The sequence below is a fragment of the Coregonus lavaretus genome (assembly GCF_964263955.1).
Source record: "Coregonus lavaretus genome assembly, contig: HAP1_SCAFFOLD_276, whole genome shotgun sequence".
Classification (NCBI taxonomy): Eukaryota; Metazoa; Chordata; class Actinopteri; order Salmoniformes; family Salmonidae; genus Coregonus; species Coregonus lavaretus.
This window is the reverse complement of record NW_028157844.1, coordinates 475,750-502,087: the sequence shown is the minus strand read 5'-3', so window position 1 is coordinate 502,087 and position 26,338 is coordinate 475,750. Positions and strand designations below refer to the sequence as shown.

Below are 26,338 nucleotides of genomic sequence, written 5' to 3'. Positions count from 1 at the left end.
GAAGCCTTCTACAAAGACAGACACAGTGTACCTTAATACAGAGATACACACAGTGTACTTTAACACAGAGACACACACAAAGTGCCTTCACTAGAGAGAACTCTTACACAGACACACTTGCAGAGTGCCTTCACTGAGGAGAAGTCTCACACTGGCTCACACTGAGTGACTAGCCTACACCTGCCTAGCCTGAGAGCAGCGATATTTTACCTCAGAAAGAGGAGTCTTACACACAGACACTCTCTCTCACTCATACAGTACCTGTGCCCATCCTGAGAAGGGATATTGTACTCCAGAGAGAAGTGAGGAGGAGGAAAAGGGGAGTGGATGGATGCCTTTTGTGAACTCAGCGGCCTGGATCCTCTATGGGTGAGTGCATGATGGACCTCATGTTCAAAAGTAACTACAGACTCAACCCTTGTTTGAGAAAGTACCGGTAGTCAACTATTTAGAATACAGTGCCTTCAGAAAGTATTCACACCCCTTGAGTTTTTCACAATGTTGTTGTGTTACAAAGTGGGATTAAAAGGGATTTAATTGTCATTTTTGGTCATCAATCTACACAAAATACTCTGTAATGTCAAAGTGGAAGAAAAATTGTAACATTGATAAAAAATGTATGACAAATAAATGTGACACTCTGGCTCTATGGACGTTTATATTGAGCCAGGGTTGTTCATTTTCATGTGTTTGGGTGTATTTCATTTGGTGGTGTTGGGGATGGGTGAGTTTCATTTTGTTTGTGTCATGTGGTGATTGGTCGATGACTCCCAATCGGAGGTAACGAGTGTCAGCTGTCGGCTCGTTATCTCTGATTGGGAGCCATATATATTCTGTATGTTTTCTCCTTTGTGTTGTGGGTTATTGTTTCTTTGTTGCTGTTAGTCGTATTTCAGTTTAGAACTTCACGTATCGTCATTTGTTGTTTTCTTCGTGGTTGCTTTAAGTTAATAAAGTCATCATGTTCACTCGCAACGCTGCGCATTGGTCTCCTCCTTCAGACGATCGTGACAGAATAACCCACCACAAGAGGACCAAGCGGCGTAACAAGCGGCAACAGGACCTACCTACGCAGGATTTATGGAAGCCTCCTAAGGACTTTTGGACATGGGAGGAGATTCGGGCTGGAAAGGGTCCTTGGGCACAACCGGAGGAATATCACCGCCCTCGTGAAGAGCTGGAGGCAGCTGCAGCCGAGAGGAGGTGGTATGAGGAGGAATATCACCGCCCTCGTGAAGAGCTGGAGGCAGCTGCAGCCGAGAGGAGGTGGTATGAAGAGGAAGCGCGGAGTCGAGGCTGGAAGCCCGTGGTTACTCCCCAAAAATTTTTTTGGGGGGGGCACATGGCTTGGGCGCCTGGGCAGCAGGAGGCTGCCACAGGTAGAGCTGGAGAGAAGGCTATCGGATTACGGGAGCCATTGGCGAGTAGAGGGAGGGAAGTTGTTGTGGCACGGCATGAGAGACTGAAGTGTGTTCCCAGTCTGGTCCGGTCCGTTCTTGATCCCCAGTTAAGGCCAGTGGTGGGTGTTCCCGGTACGGACCGGTCTGTTCCTACTCCACGCACCAGGTCCACGATGTGCGTCGCCAGCCCGGCCCGGCCTGTTCCGGCCACTCGCACCAGGGATAAGGTGCGCGTCGCCAGCCCAGCCCGGCCTGTTCCTGCTCCACGCACGAATCCTACGGGGTGCGTCACCAGTCGGCCAGAGTCTGCCGTCTGCCCAACGGCGCCTGAACTGGCCGTCTGCCCAACGGCGCCTGAACTGCCTGTCGGCCCTATGGCGTCTGAACTGCCCGTCTGTCAAGCGCTGCATAAGCCGCCCGTCTGTACTGAGCCTGCAAAGCCGCCCGTCTGCCATGAGCCTTCAGAGCCGTCCGCCAGATCGGAGCCGCTAGTGCCTTCCGCCAGACAGGAGCCGCTAGAGCCTTCCGCCAGACAGAATCATACACCTGCTATGGAATCAGCAGGAGCCGACGCAGCCCATATCAGACTGGAAGCTCAGGTTCGGAACCAGAAAGAGCAGCTCCTGCAGATGGGAGCCGCCCTGCTGGAGGTGATGACTGCAATCCGAGGCTGGGGTCCGCCTCCACCGCCAGCCTCCCAGCCAGCACCATCAGCCAGCCATGAGCAGCCAGATCTGTCAACCAGCCATGAGCAGCCAGACCCGTCAGCCAGCCATGAGCAGCCAGATCCGTCAGCCAGCCATGAGCAGCCAGATCCGTCAGCCAGCCATGAGCAGCCAGATCCGTCAGCCAGCCATGAGCAGCCAGATCCGTCAGCCAGCCATGAGCAGCCAGATCCGTCAGCCAGCCATGAGCAGCCAGACCCGTCAGCCAGCCATGAGCAGCCAGACCCGTCAGCCAGCCATGAGCAGCCAGACCCGTCAGCCAGCCATGAGCAGCCAGACCCGTCAGCCAGCCATGAGCAGCCAGATCCGTCAGCCAGCCATGAGCAGCCAGATCCGTCAGCCAGCCATGAGCAGCCAGATCCGTCAGCCAGCCATGAGCAGCCAGATCCGTCAGCCCGCCAGGATCCGCCAGATCCGTCAGCCAGCCAGGATCCGCCAGAGCTGTCCAGCCAGGATCCGCCAGAACCGTCTAGCCAGGATCCACCAGAGCCGTCCAGCCAGGATCCGCCAGAGCCGTCCAGCCAGGATCCGCCAGAGCCGTCCAGCCAGGATCCGCCAGAGCCGTCCAGCCAGGATCCGCCAGAGCCGTCCAGCCAGGATCTGCCAGAGCCGTCCAGCCAGGATCCGCCAGAGCCGTCCAGCCAGGATCCGCCAGAGCCGTCCAGCCAGGATCCGCCAGAGCCGTCCAGCCAGGATCCGCCAGAGCCGTCCCGCCAGGATCCGCCAGAGCCGTCCAGCCTGGATCCGCCAGAGCCGTCCCGCCAGGATCCGCCAGAGCCGTCTCGCCAGGATCCGCCAGAGCCGTCCCGCCAGGATCCGCCAGAGCCAGCCAGCCAGGATCCGCCATCTAGTCAGGTACTGCCCCTTAGCCCGGTGCTGCCCCTTAGTCCGGTGCTGCCCTTTAGCCCGGTGCTGCCCCTTAGCCCGGTGCTGCCCCTGAGTCCGGTACTGCCCCTTAGCCCGGTGCTGCCCCTTAGTCCTGTACTGCCCTTTAGTCCGGTACTGCCCCGTAGTCCGGTGCTGCCCCTTAGTCCGGTGCTGTCCCTTAGCCCGGTGCTGCCCCTTATCCCGGTGCTGCCCCTTATCCCGGTGCTGCCCCTTAGGCCGATGCTGCCCCTTAGTCCGGGGTTGCCCCTTAGTCCAGGTGGGGTTAGGTGGAGGGTGGTCATTAGGAGGAGGCTACCGAAGCAGGTTGTGACTGTGGTGGGGTGGGGATCACGACCGGGGCCAGAGCCGCCACCATGGACAGACGCCCACCCAGACCCTCCCCTAGTCCTGATGTTGGTGCGCCCGGAGTTCGCACCTTTAGGGGGGGGTACTGTGACACTCTGGCTCTATGGACGTTTATATTGAGCCAGGGTTGTTCATTTTCATGTGTTTGGGTGTATTTCATTTGGTGGTGTTGGGGATGGGTGAGTTTCATTTTGTTTGTGTCATGTGGTGATTGGTCGATGACTCCCAATCGGAGGTAACGAGTGTCAGCTGTCGGCTCGTTATCTCTGATTGGGAGCCATATATATTCTGTATGTTTTCTCCTTTGTGTTGTGGGTTATTGTTTCTTTGTTGCTGTTAGTCGTATTTCAGTTTAGAACTTCACGTATCGTCATTTGTTGTTTTCTTCGTGGTTGCTTTAAGTTAATAAAGTCATCATGTTCACTCGCAACGCTGCGCATTGGTCTCCTCCTTCAGACGATCGTGACAATAAAACACTAATGTTTAGATAAGTATTCACCCCACTGAGACAATACATGTTAGAAACGATTACAGCTGTGTCTTTTTGCACAAGTCTTCAAGCTCTGTCAAGTTGGTTGTTGATCATTGCTAAAAAGCCATTTTCAAGTCTTGCCATAGATTTTCAAGCCAATTTAAGTCAAAACTGTAACTAGGCCACTCAGGAACATTCAATGTCGTCTTGGTAAGCAACTCCAGTGTAGATTTGGCCTTGTGTTTTAGGTTATTGTCCTGCTGAAAGGTGAATTCGTCTCCCAGTGTCTGTTGGAAAGCAGACTGAACCAGGTTTTCCTCTAGGATTTTGCCTGTGCTTAGCTGTATTCCGTTTCTTTTTATCCTAAAAAACTCCCTAGTCCTTGCCGATGACAAGCATACCCATAACATGATGCAGCCACCGCCATGCTTGAAAATATGAAGAAAGGTACTCAATGATGTGTTGTGCTGGCTTCCTTCTTTTCACTCTGTCATTTAGGTTAGTATTGTGGAGTAGCTACAATGTTGTTGTTCCATCCTCATTTTCCTCATATCACAACCATTAAACTCTGTAACTATTTTTAAATCACTGTTGGCCTCATGGTGAAATACCTGAGCAATCCCTAACTGGGTATATTGATCCACCATAAAAAACCTAATTAATAACTTCACCATGCTCAAAGGGATATTCAGCATCTGCCAATAGGTGCCCTTCTTTGCGAGGCATTGAAAAACCTGTACTCCAGCACTTTGGATTTGATACAATGACATTTTTTTTTACATTTTACATAATGACCATGGAGGTTAAAGTGTAGAATGTCAGCTTTAATTGGAGGGTGAACCGTTTAGAAATTACAGCACTTTTTGGACATAGTCTATTAAAGTAGTCAACAGTTAAGTATTTGGTCCCATATTCCTAGCACACAATGACTACATCAAAAATGCTAACCTTCCCTGTTATTGGTAACGTTGAGAGGTTAGCATTAGAGGTCTTCACGGGTCCAAAACGTTGGACCCGTTCCGAAATGGTCCCAAATGGACCCGTTCCCACCCGGACCCGATATGCATAAATAAAAATATATCATATAGAGATCCGTTCCGAACTGACCTGAGGACAACTAGACCCGTTCCGTATAGACCTGGTAGAATCCTGAACCGGTCCGATCCGAGTGATGGAAGCAGCAGAAAGTCCTTTGTTAAGCTACTTTATTAATCGAAGCTGATAAAGCGCGAGAGGAGGGAGAGAGTGGTGCAGCTCTACCAGACTTACTGTGAGCGAGTGACACAGGGAGCAGGGAGTGAGAGACGAGAGTCAGCAACCAACCAACAAGCCGACTCGCACTATAGTAGAATAATAGCTGCCATAGCTATGTCAGTTATCATCAAACATGATTATGTAGTATCTGTCTTGACTGCATCAAATTTGGAGAAGCCAGTTAAGATAGCTAACGTTAGCTAGCTAGGCTAATTGAGGCTGCAGTGCATGCGCTTTCTCATCTTACAGTTACAAATAACAACAACTCCATTCAGAATAAGTAGCAGCCTACCTGTTGGCTCTTGGTCGTTGTAGCCTATCCTTCTCCTTTAACTTGTAATTCTTCCATTGATTTGATATTGCCTAACTTTTGCCACACACAGAGGCTCTATGACTGCAGCCTATTGCTGCTTTGTTGACTTATGAGTGGCCAACAACAACAACAACAACAACAAGCTACACGCTCCACTCTCGTGAAAAGCAAGAGCAGCAGCATAAATTAGAACATTTCTCTCTCTCTCTCTCTACTGCAGCAGTCGCGTTCGGATCTGTACGGGCGCTTCCAGACAAGTCAGTTAAAATTACACATACACGAGACCCGTGACAATCATATCAGATCCGACCCAGACCTGTGACATTATTTAGAATTCTGGATCCGGACCCGCTTGGGTCCCGGATCGGGTCTCAGGTATTCGGGTACAGGTGGATCAGTGAAGACCTCTAGTTAGCATGTCTTGGGGTATGATCTAAAGCTTCAAGTTCCTCGGCGTGCACATCACTGACAACCTGAAAAGGTCTATCCACACAGACAGTGTGGTGAAGAAGGCACAACAACCTCAGGAGGCTGAAGAAATTCTACAGATGTACTATTGAGAGCATCCTGTCGGGCTGTTTCACAGCCTGGTACGGCAATTGCACCGTCCGCAACCACAGGGCTCTCCAGAGGGTGGTGTGGTCAGCCCAACGCATCACTGGGGGCACACTGCCTGCCCTCCAGGACATCTACAGCACCCGGTGTCACAGGAAGGCCAAGAAGATCATCAAGGACCTCAGCCAACTGAACCACGGCCTGTTCACCCCGCTACCATCTAGAAGGCGGAGACAGTACAGGTGCATCAACGCTGAGACTGAAAAACAGCTTCTTTCTCCAGGCCATCAGACTGTTAAATAGTCACAACTAGCTGGCCTCCGCCCAGTACCATGTCCTGAACTTAATCACTCTTACTAGCCGGCTACTACCCGGTACTCTACCCTGCACCTTAAAAAGACTGTTACACTATGTACATAGTCATTGAATACAGTATGTATACACTGTATTCTAGTCAAGGCTCATCCTATATAACTACTGCTGTACACACTTTTTCTGTTCATATAATAATATAATAATATTCCATTTAGCAGACCATATGGTCTACTCTATACACACCATCATATACATAGTATATTTCGGACTATGTCATTGTTCGTTTTGATATTTCTTAATTCCTTTCTTCTTATTTTTTGGATATGTCTGTATTGTTTTGTGTTGTTAGGTATTACTGTACTGTTGGAGCTAGAAACATATGCATTTCGCTGCACCTGCGATAACATCTGCAAAATATGTGTAAGCGACCAATAAAATTTGATTTGATTAGTTCTGGACCTCACTGTAACTGTTCTCGATATGGTCTGAAACCCAAAATACTCTGAAAGGATGACTGCTTCTACCAATTACTCTCAGGTAGTAGGCTATAATTGGTACTGTAATATACGCTACATGACCGAAAGTATGTGGACACCTGCTCGTCGAACATCTCATTCCAAAATCATGGGCATTAATATGGAATTGGTCCCCCCTTTGCTGCTATAACAGCCTCCACTCTTCTGGGAAGGCTTTCCACTAGATGTTGGAACATTGCTGCGGGGACTTGCTTCCATTCAGCCACAAGAGCAATAGTGAGGTCAGGCACTGATGTTGGGTGATTAGGCCTGGCTCGCAGACGGCGTTCCAATTCATCCCAAAGGTGTTCAATAGGGTTGAGGTCAGAGCTCTGTGCAGGCCAGTCAAGTTTTTCCACACCGATCTCGACAAACCATTTCTGTATGGACCCCGCTTTGTGCAGAGGGGCATTGTCATGCTGAAACCGGAAAGGGCCTTCCCCAAACTGTTGCCACAAAGTTGGAAGCACAGAATTGTCTAGAATCTCTTTGTATGCTGTAGCGTTAAGATTCCCCTTCACTGGAACTAAGGGGCCTAGCCCGAACCATGAAAAACAGCCCCAGACCATTATTCCTCCTCCACCAAACTTTACAGTTGGCACTATGCATTGGGGCAGGTAGCATTCTCCTGGCATCCGCCAAACCCAGATTCATCCGTCGGACTGCCAGAGGGTGAAGCGTGATTCATCACTCCAGAGAACGCATTTCCACTGCTCCAGAGTCCAATGGCAGCGAGTTTTACACCACTCCAGCCAAGCTTGGCATTGCGCATGGTGATCTTAGGCTTGTGTGCGGCTGTTCGGCCATGGAAACCCATTTCATTAAGCTCCCGATGAACAGTTCTTGTGCTGACGTTGCTTCCAGAGGCAGTTTGGAACTCGGTAGTGAGTGTTGCAACCGAGGACAGACAATTGTTACGCGCTACACACTTCAGCACTCGGCGGTCCCATTCTGTGAGCTTGTGTGGCCTACCACTTCGCGGCTGAGCCGTTGTTGCTCCTAGACGTTTCCACTTCACAATAACAGTACTTACAGTTGACCGGGGCAGCTCTAGCAGGGCAGAAATTTGCGAACTGACTTGTTGGAAAGGTGGCATCCTATGACGGTGCCACGTTGCCAATGTTTGTCTATGGAGATTGCATGGCTGTGTGCTTGATTTTATACACCTGTCAGCAACGGGTGTGGCTGAAATAGCCAAATCCACTAATCTGAAGGGGCGTCCACATACATTTGTATATACAGTGTATCATGCAATTATTGTGGCAGGACGATGTATTGTTCTACAGGGCTAAATGCATCTTGGCAGAGTAATGTGTACTGTGCAGGATTGTCTTTTTGACTAACGTTCTGCCAACTTACTATAAGGTGCTCATTGGTGGTTGACTTTATTGTCCTGAAAGAGTTCAGTTCACACTGACCCAGCACACACTGACACGTCCAAACGTACAGGGCGTAGAGTAAGTTCAGAGTTCCGGCATACGTTTCCGAAAGGTTACGTTCAAAGTTAGGTTACTGAAGCCTTTCCAGGTAGACTTCTCTGCGGTACAAGGAAGGTACAGTTGCACAGTGTCTGCACTGACCTTTCTCGAATGACATTAGAGCCGTAGGTACCTATGTACAGTGGGGAAAAAAAGTATTTAGTCAGCCACCAATTGTGCAAGTTCTCCCACTTAAAAAGATGAGAGAGGCCTGTCATTTTCGTCATAGGTACACGTCAACTATGACAGACAAAATGAGGAAAAAAAATCCAGAAAATCACATTGTAGGATTTTTTATGAATTTATTTGCAAATTATGGTGGAAAATAAGTATTTGGTCAATAACAAAAGTTTCTCAATACTTTGTTATATACCCTTTGTTGGCAATGACACAGGTCAAACCTTTTCTGTAAGTCTTCACAAGGTTTTCACACACTGTTGCTGGTATTTTGGCCCATTCCTCCATGCAGATCTCCTCTAGAGCAGTGATGTTTTGGGGCTGTCGCTGGGCAACACGGACTTTCAACTCCCTCCAAAGATTTTCTGTGGGGTTGAGATCTGGAGACTGGCTAGGCCACTCCAGGACCTTGAAATGCTTCTTACGAAGCCACTCCTTCGTTGCCCGGGCGGTGTGTTTGGGATCATTGTCATGCTGAAAGACCCAGCCACGTTTCATCTTCAATGCCCTTGCTGATGGAATGAGGTTTTCACTCAAATTCTCACGATACATGGCCCCATTCATTCTTTCCTTTACACGGATCAGTCGTCCTGGTCCCTTTGCAGAAAAACAGCCCCAAAGCATGATGTTTCCACCCCCATGCTTCACAGTAGGTATGGTGTTCTTTGGATGCAAATCAGCATTCTTTGTCCTCCAAACACGACGAGTTGAGTTTTTACCAAAAAGTTCTATTTTGGTTTCATCTGACTATATGACATTCTCCCAATCCTCTTCTGGATCATCCAAATGCACTCTAGCAAACTTCAGACGGGCCTGGACATGTACTGGCTTAAGCAGGGGGACACGTCTCGCACTGCAGGATTTGAGTCCCTGGCGGCGTAGTGTGTTACTGATGGTAGGCTTTGTTACTTTGGTCCCAGCTCTCTGCAGGTCATTCACTAGGTCCCCCCGTGTGGTTCTGGGATTTTTGCTCACCGTTCTTGTGATCATTTTGACCCCACGGGGTGAGATCTTGCGTGGAGCCCCAGATCGAGGGAAATTATCAGTGGTCTTGTATGTCTTCCATTTCCTAATAATTGCTCCCACAGTTGATTTCTTCAAACCAAGCTGCTTACCTATTGCAGATTCAGACTTCCCAGCCTGGTGCAGGTCTACAATTTTGTTTCTGGTGTCCTTTGACAGCTCTTTGGTCTTGGCCATAGTGGAGTTTGGAGTGTGACTGTTTAAGGTTGTGGACAGGTGTCTTTTATACTGATAACAAGTTCAAACAGGTGCCATTAATACAGGTAACGAGTGGAGGACAGAGGAGCCTCTTAAAGAAGAAGTTACAGGTCTGTGAGAGCCAGAAATCTTGCTTGTTTGTAGGTGACCAAATACTTATTTTCCACCATAATTTGCAAATAAATTCATTAAAAATCCTACAATGTGATTTTCTGGATTTTTTTTCCTCAATTTGTCTGTCATAGTTGACGTGTACCTATGGTGAAAATTACAGGCCTCTCTCATCTTTTTAAGTGGGAGAACTTGCACAATTGGTGGCTGACTAAATACTTTTTTCCCCCACTGTATGTGCACTTTGGGCACATAGGTACACAGGAATAACCCTTGAAAGACCTTAGGCTAGGAGGTTCCAATGTCCATACTAGCATACCACTTAATGAAACAATATTGGACATGCATTCTAATCTAAGTAGAGTGCTGGCTCTAATCTAAGTAGAGTGCTGGCATGGATATTGAAACAGCACTGAGTACAAAAATTGGAGTCGCAAACGTGTAAGGATCCTATGTGATGCTATGCATGTGAATCAGTCAGTATGTGGACAGCTGCCGGTAATCCCTAATAGTACTGAATAGGAGCAAAGCTCCACATTCTGCACCTTGATTCGGAAAATTGGAGAATGGCCCTGATCCAGGTAGAAATCCATTAGTCAATCCCCCTGTCCTCCCTCTCTCTCTTCCCCCCCCCTTCTCTATCACTCAGACCTGCTATTCACATGCCAGTCTTATTCAGATACACGTGAACTATCGTTGATGTAAGTGTACTTTTATTCGAAAATTGGAGAATGGCATTGATCCAGGAAGAAAGGCATCAGTCAATCACCTGTCATCACTCACTCTCTTTCTCGGTGCCTCTCTTGCTCTCTCCTCTCATCAGTCTTATTCAGGAATACACTAGTTGAGATTTCATCCATAGAACAGTCTGCTACTTCTAGAACAATCTGCTACCAAGTAACATGCCATAACCGTTATATTGCCAGCAAAGCTAAAAGAACATGACCATTATCAGTCTACGTACCTTCAGATTTCACCAATCTGATACTAAACTCAGCAAAAAAAGAAACGTCCCTTTTTCAGGACCCTGTCTTTCAAAGATCATTCGTAAAAATCTAAATAACTTCACAGATCTTCATTGGAAAGGGTTTAAACACTGTTTCCCATGCTTGTTCAATGAACCATAAACAATTAATGAACATGCACCTGTGGAACAGTCATTAAGACACTAACAGCTTACAGACGGTAGGCAATTAAGGTCTAAAGAGGCCTTTCTACTGACTCTGAAAAACACCAAAAGAAAGATGTCCAGGGTCCTTGCTCATCTGCGTGAACGTGCCTTAGCCATGCTGCAAGGAGGCATGAGGACTGCAGATGTAGCCAGGGCAATAAATTGCAATGTCCGTACTGTGAGACGGCTAAGACAGTGCTACAGGGAGACAGGACGGACAGCTGATCGTCCTCGCAGTGGCAGACCACGTGTAACAACACCTGCACAGGATTGGTACATCCGAACATCACACCTGCGGGACAGGTACAGGATGGAAACAACACAATCCCTCCATCAGTGCTCAGACTGTCCGCAATAGGCTGAGAGAGGCTGGACTGAGGGCTTGTAGGCCTGTTGTAAGGCAGGTCCTCACCAGACATCACCGGCAACAACGTCGCCTATGGGCACAAACCCACCGTCGCTGGACCAGACAGGACTGGCAAAAAGTGCTCTTCACTGATGAGTCGCCGTTTTGTCTCACATGGGGTGATGGTCGGATTCGCGTTTATCGTCGAAGGAATGAGCGTTACATCGAGGCCTGTACTCTGGAGCGGGATCGATTTAGTGATGGAGGGTCCGTCATGGTCTGGGGCGGTGTGTCACAGCATCATCGGACTGAGCTTGTTGTCATTGCAGGCAATCTCAACGCTGTGCGTTACAGGGAAGACATCCTCCTCCCTCATGTGGTACCCTTCCTGCAGGCTCATCCTGGCATGACCTTCCAGCATGACAATGCCACCAGCCATACTGCTCGTTCTGTGCGTGATTTCCTGCAAGACAGGAATGTGCCCAGATCTCAATCCCATTGAGCACGTCTGGGACATGTTGGATCGGAGGGTGAGGGCTAGGGCCATTCCTCAGAAATGTCCTGGAACTTGCAGGTGCCTTGGTGGAAGAGTGGGGTAACATCTCACAGCAAGAACTGGCAAATCTGGTGCAGGTCATGAGGAGGAGATGCACTGCAGTACTTAATGCAGCTGGTGTCCACACCAGATACTGACTGTTACTTTTGATTTTGACCCACCCTTTGTTCAGGGACACATTATTCAATTTCTGTTAGTCACATGTCTGTGGAACTTGTTCAGTTTATGTCTCAGTTGTTGAATCTTGTTTATACAAATATTTACACGTTAAGTTTGCTTAAAATAAATGCAGTAAACGTTTATTTTTTTACTGAGTTTATATACAACGGTGGCCTACCTAGTCTCGTGCCAGCAGCATCTTTAACAAAGTTTCCAACGTGGGACAAGATGTTCAGAACATAAAATAAAATGTTGTGAATGGGGAACTCTGGAACATCCAGATAAAAACATTTACAGAAGGTGACAGTTAGCAAACATAATGGATATATAGTAATGTTATGGCAACGTATGTCCCTGGGCCCGGGGCCTTTCTCTTCAGAGTAGTGCGGTTACATCAAAAACATCATCTTACTTTGGTAACAGTTCTTTTCAAAGAGCTGAATGGTGAAAATATAATTATTTTATCCCCTATCAATCAAATGTTATTATCTTGCATTGTGGATAACGGCAATTTAACGTATAGAATCCTGCATTCAGCAAGAGAGGTGTGGTTCAGACAACACCTACCCTGCAAGCTGGAGGGATTGTATTGAAACCTTGCAATTCAACATGTTTTGAATCAAAACTACTCTGCAATTTGGGAGACGTGACAAAGGCAGTGATGAACAGTTCTCTAAATGACAATGTTTTTGCAGAATCTATCTTCACTCTGGACAGATCCAATTTAGCTAACACATACACTCCATATGCCAAATGGTTGAGATCTTTGGACAGATGTATGCTTGCGGTGACGTAAAGTATTACAGTAAAGAATTGAATGATATAAAAAAGGAATCAGAATGTATAATTTCTCTCAGATAACTGAACGGTGCACAACACAGTCCATGCAGGCTGTCTCTGCTCAGTTCACATCACTACGTTTGATAGGTAAAAATAGACCTTCCATTTCCATCCAAACCAAAATGCTGAGCAAGGTGACCCAAAAAAACCTTTGGAGTTTGTTTGACAACTTACGATTCTTATATAAAAGTTGTAAAAGCGTTTGTTCACAGGCCTAAATTGACAACAGGAGCCAAGGAGAGACTGTGAAAAAAATTCCCACTCATTGGGTCAATAGCCATCTAGCACTTCACTTCAAGAATATCTGTTACACAGAGAAAATATACAGTAGCTGGATGAATTTCCTCACGCATGATCTGGAGTATTTTATGTAGTAGGAGCAGAATTGCCCCTTGTGGGATAGATAAACGAAACTGAAATGAATAACACATTTGTTACAGTATAGTACCACATTTGGTGTTGTTGTTGCGTAATGACCCTACATGCATCTGTTATGAATTGTGGTTACTCTCCTTTATACCCTTGGGAGTCTGCCTTGCCCTGCTGCTACAAGCTACTGTGTGTGTGGATGATTCACAATGCTCCGAGTCTGCAGTGCCGCCGCTCAACAAGACCGTAGTAGTTAAACCCACTTCCTCTCGCGACTCTGCAGGCCCCTCTAGCTCCTCCAAACTGCAGACTGCAGCCAGACACCCAGCCCCTCGTTAGTGGGCTTAGAGGTGATAAACAGGGAGAGGTGAGAGAACTACAGAGCACTTAGAGGCTAAGAGTATTTTGGTGCTTTTACAGTCAGACTTCTTTCCTTTTCAGTCCACCGTCGCTGGGGCTGCAGGCAGGCATGATGCAATCTCAAAATGTGGATTTGGCAACTTCGGCCAACAGTACACACAAACAGGATACATCCCACTGTCGTCTAAGTGGATTTGTATCGTCATCATGTACTGTAATATTTTGACTGACTTCGCCTTTCCAAAGGGGAAAGTTTTTTTAACGTGCTGGAGCCGTGGGTAAAAAAAATTCCAGGACTGACTCAGCTCTTTAGAAAAAAAGAAGAAAAACTCCCAAGCTCCAACCATTCAACCAACACACACAGATTATGTTGACTTGCTGTGGTTTCACTCTCCATTGCCTAGATACACAGACTGGGACATTATACTGAAGCCAGCGTCCAGTTTCTCTGGACTGGACTCAGCCCTGCTTCAAGCAGTTTATGTAACAATCCTTGCCCTCAATAATGTGTCACTAGGCTAATACCCTGACAGGAGTAAACTGTTAGACTAATATATCAAATTGACGTTCATCAAGTTGATAATACAGTAGGCAAAGCTTGGAGGAAAATTGGTTGAGTTCTATTTATTTGAACACAGCCAATTTAGAGACTGAATGAGAAATTCTGTACCTAAAATGAACTCATGAGAACAATGGACAATCCTCCATTTCATAAATGTAAATCTGTATTGAGTCAAGAAAGAAATGACTTCTACTCAGTGCAGAGAAAGGTGCAGAAACCTCCTCCTCCTCTCTCTACCATCCTAATTTTACACTGCATATCATTAATGGGTCTATCTTTGTCTTTCCCAGGACTGGAATCGAACGTGGTACACGGACAAACCGGACCTGACAGAGTGCTTCCAGAACACGGTGCTGGTCTGGTTCCCGTGCATCTACCTCTGGCTGTTGGCGCCCTTCTATGCCCTCCAACTCTACTGCCATGACTGTGGATGCATCCGAATCTCTACTCTCTGCACCGCCAAGATGGTGAGCCAACCAATAGAATCCCAATATGGTCAACGGTCGGTCCAATAATCACAGAACATTGACTTGAATTGTCCATTCTAGTCATTCGATCTCTATGAGCCAAACCAGCCTGAGTTTATAAGCACATCCAGATGCAGGGTACAAAAAGTAAAGTCATGAAAGAAAAATAGATACCCAGTACCCACACACCGTTGGATGCTCCTGTAGTGTTATTCAGTGCAACGTTTCGACCCGAAAGTCCAACCAGCCTGCGCCAACCAGTCCTGAGCCTTAAGACCAGCCTTAAACCAAACTGCAAGAGTAGACATTAACATTATACAAGACCAGACGAGTGTTCGAGTGCAGCGACCATATCTGCCATAAAATAATATGAGTGTGAAGTACTGTGAAAATCAAGCACCATGTGGTGTGTTTATATAGGGCCGGCCGGGGACAATTTCATGCCTCAGCGAGCAAGAGGAGGGGAAATCAGCCTTGAAGGTTTAGAGAGTTTAATCAAGAAAGCATGGAGAGTTTACAGGACGGACGTAAGAGTTTATAGGATGGCATACATGGCACTCCAAGAGGGTTACATGTACATTTAAATGTCTTGGTCCCTTCTCACTTTTCACTGCTATGTTCTATGTGGTTATACTTCAGTCTGTATAAAGTATATAAAATACTTACAATATGGAGACATGCGGCTTGACAATATGGATTGACAGTTCCAGAATCTCTTGAGAGTCTATGTCCAGATTGTCATTTAGGTGCTGAAGATGCATTTTTCTGGTTTCCCCAGTAACCAAAACGTTTAAATCGATCACAATGACAGTACTGTAGAACTCACTCTCCTTCTTACCTCCCTGTGTCTGTTCATCCTCCAGGTGCTGGGGTTCCTCCTGGCCTCCTTTGGCTTCGTGGAGTTCTTCTACATTCTTCTGGAGCGGAGTCATGAGATCCAAAACCACATGGTCTTCCTCCTCAGTCCCATCATACGCAGCTTGACTGTGGTAAGTACTGTAACTATCAGCCAATGTCTTTGTATCAGTTTCTGTCTTGTCTCACCCTCTTTCTTCACCATTGCTCTCTCTCTCTATCTACTGTTTACCTCTCAGTATCTGCTGTTGACTTCTCTTCCCTGACAGCAGATCCTGGGCAGGGTGCTTCCCCCCCCCCCCCCCCCCCCTTTATTTAAGCAGGTGAAATGCATTATATATTTTTTTTATGCACCCCCAGGATCTGCTGTCAAGGAAGAGAAGTCAAGCGGCGATACTGAAACATTGTAGATGGAGAGAGCAATCGTGAACAAAGAGGGTTCCTTGACAGCAGATCCTGGGGGGTGGATGCGTATAGTAGCAGCTTGAGTCGTTTACTCCTGATTTACTCTGAGAGGGCAGGGACTAAGTAACACACTCCATGACCTCTGTCGATAAACACTTGCGTGACAGCTTTTACTAATGACTCATGATTACAAAGACATACTGTACTCTACTCTCAAATCATCCTCCCCACTGAGATTTACAGTACTGGGATCAGGATGAGAAGAACGTCGGTGGAGAGCAGTGCAGTGCACTATGGGTGGCCCAGCTAGATAGAATAAAGTCCTGTTTACTACTGTGAAGGGGAGTATATCAAGGGGTTGGGGATAGAGGAAGGGAGGAGCGGAGGAGGCCGGATGTAGGGCAGTGTGCCTCCTGTAGCTGACTCACAGAGCCATGACCCCCCCTACCCACAAACCCCCTCTCCCTACCCACAACTCCCCTCTCCCTCAGAGGCCGAACACAAGTGCTGCACAGACTCAGTCCCTCCAAATCAGACAGCCTGGCCCACCTGTGGTCACCTCAGACTCTTAGGTCAATATCAGCGACTGTTTGGGTGAAGAAATACTGAAAGCATCTCTTGTACCAGGTATACTAGGCATCCATTTTGAAAAGGTAACTTATTATCATATTATGGACCCGGATTTGAAATCCAAGACCTTGCTACAGTTAACCAGCCATGATATTTACCGTTGATTGCTAAATAAATAAAAAGCCAAGTCCAATCATTTTCTGGACATAGAACCATAATGGCCGCCACCACCCCCTGGTTTCCCATACGTAAAGCTAAGGAACACTGTGTCCGAAAGAAACTAAGTTGTTTTTCTTGACCCATATACAGTCAATGTACGGGAACTTTTTCACCAGACTCACCCCAGTTCGTGGTCATGGTCGCTCTCCCTTCCTACCATGAGAGCTGCTTGCAAGGCACGCCATCTGCTGTAATCAGCGACACCATGACGCAGAGTTCTTTTTCCGCCCCAATGCCCCAGACTTCCAGTATAATTACTAGGTAGGGCATTGAGTTAGGTTTTAGTAATGGACTTAGTTCCACCCACTGACTTCCATTCAAGGCAATGGGTTCCTCTCAGAAGGGAATGGCCATTTCTTGCTCGCAATGTGACTAGTTAGGCAACAGGCCAAGCAGCATAGAAACTGGAAAATGAACCTGACAGCCAGCATAGATATTTTTCCATACAGTGTTTCTACCTAGCCTGGTCCCAGATCTGTTTGTGCTGTCTTGCCACACTATGACCTTAGGAGTTGTCAAGGTAGCACAAACCAATCTGGGACCAGGCTAGTTTCTATGGTGTCGTTGATCTATCAAGAGTTTTATACTGGGAATTATGAGGCTGGTGGCTGTTTCTTTGCCTGCAATGTGGCTAGTCAGGCAATAGGCGTAGCAACTGAAAATGAACACAACAACCACCATATTTATCTCTACTATATACAGTGTTTCTATGGTGTTGTTGATCTATCAAACGTTATTATAATCACGGCTGGTTGCTTAAAAACAGGACAGTTCAGTGGTTTTGATGGCTCATCCATCCCGATCCGATGCAACCAGTATGGTATCTTTTATGCAACTCTAGAACCACACTCTCCTTTTAGTGATGAGCTGGCGAGGCAAGATGAAGTCTCAACTTGACCAAACTACAGACAGTCAGAGATAATTACAGCCAAAACACAGTCCGTGGAAAGACAAGGGCTTTTTCGGACAGACAGTGGTGCCCCAAAACATGGAATCAGTCCTGTTTTATCTACTTATTTTACTAAACCTTTATTTAACCAGGCGAGTCAGTTAAGAATTGTATTTTATTTACAATGACGGCCTGTTTTCGAACAAAAATAGAACAGTTCAAAGACGTTTTTGAATGAGAGAAAATAAATATAGTGCAATTAAGGCAAAAAGCAATGCATAGATGGAGGGATGGAAGGAAGGAGAGGTGGAGGACATAGTATTATACATCTGTTGTTTTATTGAAGGAAGTCAGCAGGATAACAGCTGCGTCTGTGGTCAGGGAAATCCCAATCTAACCTCTTTCTCCAAAACCAACAAAAGCCAAATCCAATCCTTACAAATGTTTTCTATTTAGCCATTGGTTCTTCTCAGTGTTCTTCTCAGCCCCTGAGAGACTACTGGGAATGATAGTGAATGCTGATACAGAGGATTTATTGAGGGATTAATTTTCATCTTCAAAGTAATAGTAGTTCAGTTTCAAAGTAGACTTGCTTGCCAGTCCCCAGTCGGGGGTCTCTCCTTTCAAAGCACTCGCTTGACTTTTACTGTCCATTGTAATGCAAGTCATACGAAACTCACTCTCTCCCACTCTCCCACTCTCCCACTCTCCCACTCTCTCACTCTCTCACTCTCTCACTCTCCCACTCTCCCACTCTCCCTCTCCCTCTCCCTCTCCCTCTCCCTCTCTCCCTCTCTCCCACTCTCCCACTCTCCCTCTCCCTCTCTCTACCTCTCTCCCACTCTCCCACTCTCTCACTCTCTCACTCTCTCACTCTCTCACTCTCCCACTCTCTCACTCTCCCACTCTCTCACTCTCTCCTCAGGTCCTGGCCATTTGCATCATCCATTTGGAGAGGATACGAGGCTGTCGTTCCTCCGTCTTCCTCTTCCTGTTCTGGGTCCTGGCGGTGGTGTGTTCCCTGGTGCCCCTAAGGGCAAAGATCCAGCTGGTTATGTACGAGGTACGGTAGTAGTAGTAGTAGTAGAAGATTACTTTACTGTCCATTGTCTATAGGAGAAATAGCATGTGTAATGACACAGGCACTAAGATACTCAATATCTGCATGACTGATGTTACAAGTAGTCAAAATTATTCTCACAAGCTATAACCGAATATGAATGTAGGTTAATAGAGACTATTGTCAAAATAGTCATGACACACAGTCATTTTGTAACATAGGAAACAATTTACTTGGATGGATATGCTACTTCTACATCCTGACTGTTATGTCTGCTTAGGTTTGTACTCAGTGACCCCGCAGAACCAGAGTTTGCCTGAAGGGTTGTCTAGGGTCTAGGGTTGTCTACCCATAGTCTAGATTTAGAGACTAGAGATCGCATAGCTTGATATAGAGATGCTGTTGTGTCTGCTATGCTTTATTCGTAACTCCACAAAATTAACCAAGGGTTTTCTAGTCTAGACTTTGCATTACTTGGGTATAGACGCATTGCCTCCCCAAAATCGACAGAGGAAACCCTGCAGTTTTGGCAGGGTGGATGACAGACACCGCCAACTCCCTAAAGCCTGTGTAGATTGCTAGACTCCCCTCCTCTCATCCGGTGTCTCTTCCTTCCAGACACCGCAATCATTGTCCTCATATTTGTCCTAGCGGTAACAACATTTGCATTTCTAGAAACATCCGTATCACATCCTTATCGCCTCCAGTATGACATTACCACACGTAGTGTTTAGGCCAGAGCTAACGACAGCTCTGAGGTAAAACCAATAATGATGGTGAGACAGAAACACAACATGGCAGCCCAGGGTCAGACCAGAGGCACGTCAGCACCACTTTTATGGGCAGGAGCAGCCAGCAAACACTGTCTAGGACCAACCTACTGGGAAATACACTATACAGTGCATTCCGAAAGTATTCAGACCCTTTCACTTTTTCCACATTTTGTTATGTTACAGCCTTCTTCTAAAATGGATTAAATTGTTTTAATAGGGACGGACCGACCTACTGGGAAATACACCATATATACAAAAGTATGTGGACACCCCTCCGAATTTGGGGATTCGGCAATTTCAGCCACACCCGTTGCTGACAAGTGTATAAAATCGAGCACACAGCCATGCAATCTCCATAGACAAACATTGGCAGTAGAATGGCCTTACTGAAGAGCTCAGTGACTTTCAATGTGGCACCGTCATAGGATGCCACCTTTCCAACAACTCAGTTCGTCAAATTTCTGCCCTGCTAGAGCTGCCCCGGTCAACTGTAAGTGCTGTTATTGTGAAGTGGAAACGTCTAGGAGTAACAGCGGCTCAGCCGCGAAGTGGTAGACCACACAAGCTCACAGAACGGGACCGCAGAGTGCTGAAGTGCGTAGCGCATAAAAATCATCTGTCCTCGGTTGCAACACTCACTACCGAGTTCCAAACTGCCTCTGGAAGCAAGGTCAGGACAAAAACTGTTCGTCGGGAGCTTAATGAAATGGGTTTCCATGGCCGAGCAGCCGCACACAAGCCTAAGGTCAACATGTGCAATGCCAAGCGTCAGCTGGAGTGGTCAAAATTTCACCGCCATTGGACTCTGGAGCAGTGGAAATGTGTTCTCTGCAGTCATGAATCACGCTTCACCATCTGGCAGTCCGACAGACGAATATGGGTTTGGCGGATGCCAGGAGAACGCTACCTGCCCCAATGTATAGTGCCAACTGTAAAGTTTGGTGGAGGAAGAATAATGGTCTGGGGCTGTTTTTCATAGTTCGGGCTAGGGCCCTTAGTTCCAGTGAAGGGAAATTTTAACGCTACAGCATACAATGACATTCTAGACCATTCTGTGCTTCTTTGGGAAGGCCCTTTCCTGTTTCAGCATGACAATGCCCCTGTGCACAAAGCGAGGTCCATACAGAAATGGTTTGTCGAGATCGGTCTGGAAGAACTTGACTGGCCTGCACAGAGCCCTGACCTCAACCCCATCGAACACCTTTGGGATGAATTGGAACGCCGACTGCGAGCCAGGCCTAATCGCCCAACATCAGTGCCTGACCTCACTAATGATTTTGTGGCTGAATGGAAGCAAGTCTCCGTAGCAATGTTCCAACATCTAGTGGAAAGCCTTCCCAGAAGAATGGTGGATGTTATAGCATAAAAGGGGGGACCAACTACATATTAACGCCCATGGTTTTGGAATTAGATGTTCGACGAGCAGGTGTCCACATACTTTTGGTAATGTAGTGTCTGTGTATTATCCACTCAACACAGACACATACACCGGGTGAACAAAACATTAAGAACACCTTCCAAATATTGAGTTGCATCCCCTTTTCCCCTCACAACACCCTCAATTTGTCAGCGCATGGACTCTACAAGGTCTCAAAAGCGTTCCACAGGGATGCTGGCCCATGTTGACTCCAATGCTTCCCAGAGTTGTGTGAAGTTGGCTGGATGTCCTTTGGGTGGGGGGCCATTCTTGATACACACAGGAAACTGTTGAGCGTGAAAAACCCAGCAGCGTTGCAGTTCTTGACACACTCAAACCTGGGACCTACTACCATACAACCTGTTCAAATATTAAATATTTTGTCTTGCCCATTCACCCTCTGAATGGCACACATACACAATCCTCAATTGTCTCAAGGCTTAGAAATCCTTCGTTAACCTATCTCCTCCCCTTCATCTACACTGATTGAAGTGGATTTAACAAGTGACATCAATAAGGGATCATAGCTTTCACCTGAATTCACCTGGTCAGTCTATGTCATGGAAAGAGCATGTTTCGTACACTCAGTGTATAGACAGACACATTTTCATACACAGAAGCACACATATAGTGTAAACGTGCACACACGTGGCCACCACCAGCACTGATCATTTGGACAAACTTTGATACAGGTCTTCTGGTAGACTAGCAACAACATTATAAGACAGTTCCTGTATCTCAACATAAAGTGTCTCAATGTAGCGCAGAGACATTTTAGTGCAAAACTAAAAAGTCTGAGTGTACAGAGTTCATGTTTGGTTTGGTTTTGCAGACCCAATTCCCTCGGCTCGTTGGTCAGACCAACTGACCTATGTTACCACCCACTCCTAGCCCCATACCATCCTGACCCTGTTTTCACTGTGCGGCCGGATCTAGTTTGGTCTCCCTATCTCCACTCTGGGCGAAACATAGTGTGAGGTTGTCATCAACAACTACAGGAAACGGAGGGCCGAACATTCCCCCATTCACATCGACGGGGCTGTAGTGGAGCGGGTCGAGAGCTTGTGTCCACATCGCTAAGGACCTATCATGGTACAAACACACCAACACAGTCATGAAGAGGGCACGACAATGCCTCATCCCCGTCAGCAGGCAAAAAAGATTTGGCATGGGCCCTCAGATCCTCAAAAAGTTATACAGCTGCACCATTGAGAGCATATTGACTGGCTGCATCCCTGCTGGTCTCTTATAAGTTAAGAATAACATGTGAAAACCACATTTGACATACGTGGTTAATATCACTGTTTTGGCTGTCTTCCATTGAGAGTGAGAGAGTGAGGGAGGGTTGTTGGTTTGTTTCTGCTTCACCCATAATCTCTCTATTTACAGATATGGGTCGTCGCGTGACTGCAGGGAGCTTTTTACTATTGCTTCATTTATATAAAGCGACATATTAAAGACTTTGGTTTTTCACCATTTGGCTTTACGGTTCAAAATAAGCTTTATTGAGGCTGTCTGTGATCGTGGCATATAACCATATCCTGTCCTATATAGTGTGCCTTATGTTGAGTTCAAGTATGGGAAATCTTGAAATCTTCATCTGGGAAGAAAAGCTTGCATGTTGACAAACTCAAGCGAACCCACACTGATGAAAAAAAAAGTTCCTGTGCCACAGCAATGCACTTTTCAACTAACGCAATTAATGATACATTGTTTCCTAGTTGTGACAGAGCATTTCAATTGAAACATGATTTCCTTGATGAAAGAAAATGTTAGTTTTGTTTTTGACATAGGTTTGCCACAGTTACAATGTCGTGTGTAACCAACCCATTTCCCTATGTCTTAAAACTTAAGACATGCATGTCTCAGTAACCCACAAATAGTTACACAACTATATGTTGCAGGAGAAATGCAATGACAATGATAATGTTGCCAATCATGTAATATTGACTGTTTTCTTTTTTAACAGGGTATCACCACCGATATCGTGAGATACATAGCGTTTTTCTCCTACTTCTCACTCCAACTGGCCCAGCTCTTCCTGTGTTGTTTCGCTGACCAGCCTCCAGAGGGAAAAACCGTCCTCGTCAAGGTAGGCATTAGATCAGAACGTGGGCTATATTTCATTTCCGTCAAAATGCTCTCTCCTTCCAAAACAACATGAGAGAATGCTTGGGCTGAGACTGGGATTGAGAATAGAAGCCATCTTGTGGTTTTCGACTTTCGTTGTCAACACACTCTCCCTTTTGGTGGAAGCTCAAGTGATTCACTTCCTCTCTCTGCCCACTTTCCTATGAGGACAGTGTGAATGAATGAATGTGTGTGTGTTGTCTACTCTGTCCATTCCATACATATGACTCACACACCACCGCTGTACATGAACCATGCTACGACCATTACTCCACTACTACACCAACGCAGTTGTGTATTTATGCGGTTTAGGGAATCATACTCTCTCACGGTCGGTCCAATAACAAAAAAAGACTGAAGAATCATGTTCCGACCAAAAAACCACAGTGACTATAACAACTCCAGTTCTAATCAACCTGACTTTGGTATTGGTAGCTACAGTGAAGCCTATATAGTTCATGATATGACATGATACTGTGTCTTGAGAGAAAAACAAGAAAACAAACTGTCGCAAAAAAACTCCTAATGTCGCTCAGCATCTGTCCTGGTCAGCCAGCGGTAGTGAGGTTCAGAGGACCGGAAGCCACAGCCTGGTGCAAGAGCCACACCCTAGTGTGTTTTCTCTGCTCTACCCACATCTTGGTCAGAGATTCTCATAGTCAGTCACAACAAGAGAGAAAGAGAGAGCGAGAGAGAGAGAGAGAGAGAGAGAGAGAGAGAGAGAGAGAGAGAGAGAGAGAGAGAGAGAGAGAGACCTCCGGTGAGGGGGCGGTAAAGGGAAGAGAGGTGGTCAAAGATCGAGTGAGAGCACAAATTGGTAGTGTGTGTGTTCAGCGTGGTGCCACAGTGACGACACATTTCCATCCAGCATGGACCTCAAATTCTCCTCCCAACCCTAGCTCCAACACTAACTCTTTACTCCTGTCCACAGTCTTCAGCTATTTACACATGCAGTCTCCACTGAGGACCACCTCACTGTATCATGCTGTTTAAACTCATTAGCATCCAGTAAATAGACTCCACAAGTACATCATAGAACCATTACAGTCAGCCACAGAGGAGTCCTATGTTTTACCAAAGCCTTTAACCATTGCGAGGTTTACATGGTGGTCAAAGTCAGTGACATTCACCCTCTAATCTGTTTCAGAACCCATGTCCAGTCAAGGATGCCTCTTTCCTGTCGAAGATCCTCTTCTGGTGGTTTACTGGGTAAGATGGTTTAATGAAACTCTCAAACAACATGTTGACTTGTTTGAAAAACCTTGTATACTGTAAATCCTATAATGTACGTGTGTGTTTGTGTGTAACTTATACACTGAGTGTACAAAACTTGAAGAATACCTGCTCTTTCCAAGTCATAGACTGACCAGGTGCAAGTCAATTTGTACACTCAGTGTATCATCTATGCTCCCTCAGGCTGGTGATTAAAGGCTATCGTACCCCTCTGGAAGCTGAAGACCTGTGGAACCTGAGGGAAGAGGACACATCGGACAAGATCATCTCTGATCTGGAAGAGGAGTGGACAACAGAATGCGCCAAACTGCAACAGTAAGAACCAATTACAATATGCATACTCTCGCCAAACTAATTCTGTAGCTTCAGAGGCTCAGGAATCAATCAACTTAATTTTATGACATTGACATTGACATTGTGGTTAAACTTCAGAAGAGTGTCTGCCTAGAACTCTAGATGATCAAGGTCCCTTGAGGAGCTTGTGTAGTTGTAATCGAAAAACAAGCAGTCTCACTAAGGGACACTTAAGTCCGAAAATATGTCAAAAGAAGTCCCCTAAGGACAGCATACTGTAACGTCAAGACACTAGCCCTGTGTCAATTCCAACGCTTGTTAACACACACAAGCTTTGAAGATCCCGTTGTTAAATTCCAAAACCTTGCGTTAAGTGCTCCTCTACTCACGTGTGAGCAGGATAATGCCTATTTCAACTGCTGAAAAGTCTTCACTTTTTTGCATCGGAGATGTGTCAAATTAACAACAACGACTGTTGTTGATTTTTTTTCATCCTTTTGTCTATCTGTTTCCCATTTTAAAAACGGTGCTATTAAGGGCCATCTAACACAGATGTCCTCTCTGTCTCTTTGTTTTTCCAGGCAGGAGAAGGCCATGGCGGCAGGCGTGGCGCAGGGCACCAGACTGCCCGACCAGGCCCAGATACTCAGGAAGCTGCAGAAGGAGCAGAGCTCCGGCTTCTGTCTGCTGAGGACACTGGCCAGGAACTTCGGACCTTACTTCCTTACTGGGACCATGTGCATCATCTTCCACGACTTCTTTATGTTTGCCATCCCTCAGGTGCTCAGGTAAAAACGGCTAAGGGTTTGACGTCAATTCTACATAGGAGACTCTGAAGCATTGCGAAGGCTTTTATAAAGAAAGGAACTCCCAAAAATCCATGGTATCACATCGTAAACAAAGCCATCGTAAACTGGGCAGCACTTGACACAACAATCCCTTGCAAGTCAGACAGCTTCCACGTCTATTTCCAATGCCCTTGACATTGATATACATACTAAAACGACTGAATTTGGCAACCTTAAAACTGGGCCCGCCATGGTTGACCCCATCTCCGGCACCCAATGCCAGTCTAGACAGGAATCTTGTTGTTGTTGCACAACCATGGCTTGGTGGAAGTGTTAATTACGGTCAAGAGAAAGGAGTCCGAGACCACAGCTTTCTGCCCCGACATGGAGAGTCCAGGACGTTAGCTAAGCTTAAGGTAGCGAAGAGAAGAAAGGAAGGAAAGAAGGAGAGAGTGAAGAGAACGCTCTAAATGGCAGAAATGCTGAGGTTGCACTGGTGGACCACAATAAGAGAGCCGCTAGCCAAGTGTTGAGGCCAGCCCAGCCACAAGAGGAGCACTATTGTGCAACTAGAGCCTGCCTTGTGTCGACCAGCAGGCCCTGCGGCCACACTAATGATCATAGTCCATATAGGGCTGCATGGCAAAGCAGTGAAAGTGAAGGAAACATGACAGGGATACACAAAGCTGACAGAGAACAGTAACTTGTCTCTGCTTATGTCTCCATTAAATGCACTACATTGGCACAGTGTCCATGTTCAGTGTATAGGCTTATGTTTTATAGTGTGAATAAGCCTCTGTTGAGTTGAGTATGCTGCAAAGTCTCCAGAAACAGAATGTATCCACAGGAAGTACTGAATGATATCACCATGTTCTCTCTTTCACCCTTATCCCCTCTCCAACAGTCTTCTTCTGGGCTTCATGAACGAAGAAGACGCCCCCCTGTGGAAGGGTTACTTCTACGCTACCCTGATGTTCCTGCTGTCCTGTCTCCAGTCCCTGTTCAACCACCAGTACATGTACACCTGCTTCACTGTGGGCATGAGAGTGAAGACAGCCGTGATGGGCCTGGTCTACAGAAAGGTACATCGTCGTGCCAACCAGTAG

General features: G+C 46.5%; 1 protein-coding gene across 1 annotated transcript in view; it reads left to right on the top strand.

The window, feature by feature from the left end:
* Positions 1-327: 327 nt before the first annotated feature.
* Positions 328-26,338, top strand: part of LOC311124827 (multidrug resistance-associated protein 1-like) — a gene marked incomplete at both ends in the record, with an annotated part of 36,899 nt that continues 10,888 nt past the window's right edge. Inside the window, 9 exons of the mRNA XM_084198924.1 lie at positions 328-369; positions 14,423-14,599; positions 15,463-15,588; positions 18,463-18,600; positions 22,757-22,879; positions 24,065-24,126; positions 24,334-24,465; positions 25,026-25,232; positions 26,137-26,314. Coding sequence (XP_084055050.1) covers positions 328-369; positions 14,423-14,599; positions 15,463-15,588; positions 18,463-18,600; positions 22,757-22,879; positions 24,065-24,126; positions 24,334-24,465; positions 25,026-25,232; positions 26,137-26,314 — 1,185 coding nt within the window. The remainder of the gene's footprint in view (positions 370-14,422; positions 14,600-15,462; positions 15,589-18,462; positions 18,601-22,756; positions 22,880-24,064; positions 24,127-24,333; positions 24,466-25,025; positions 25,233-26,136; positions 26,315-26,338) is intronic.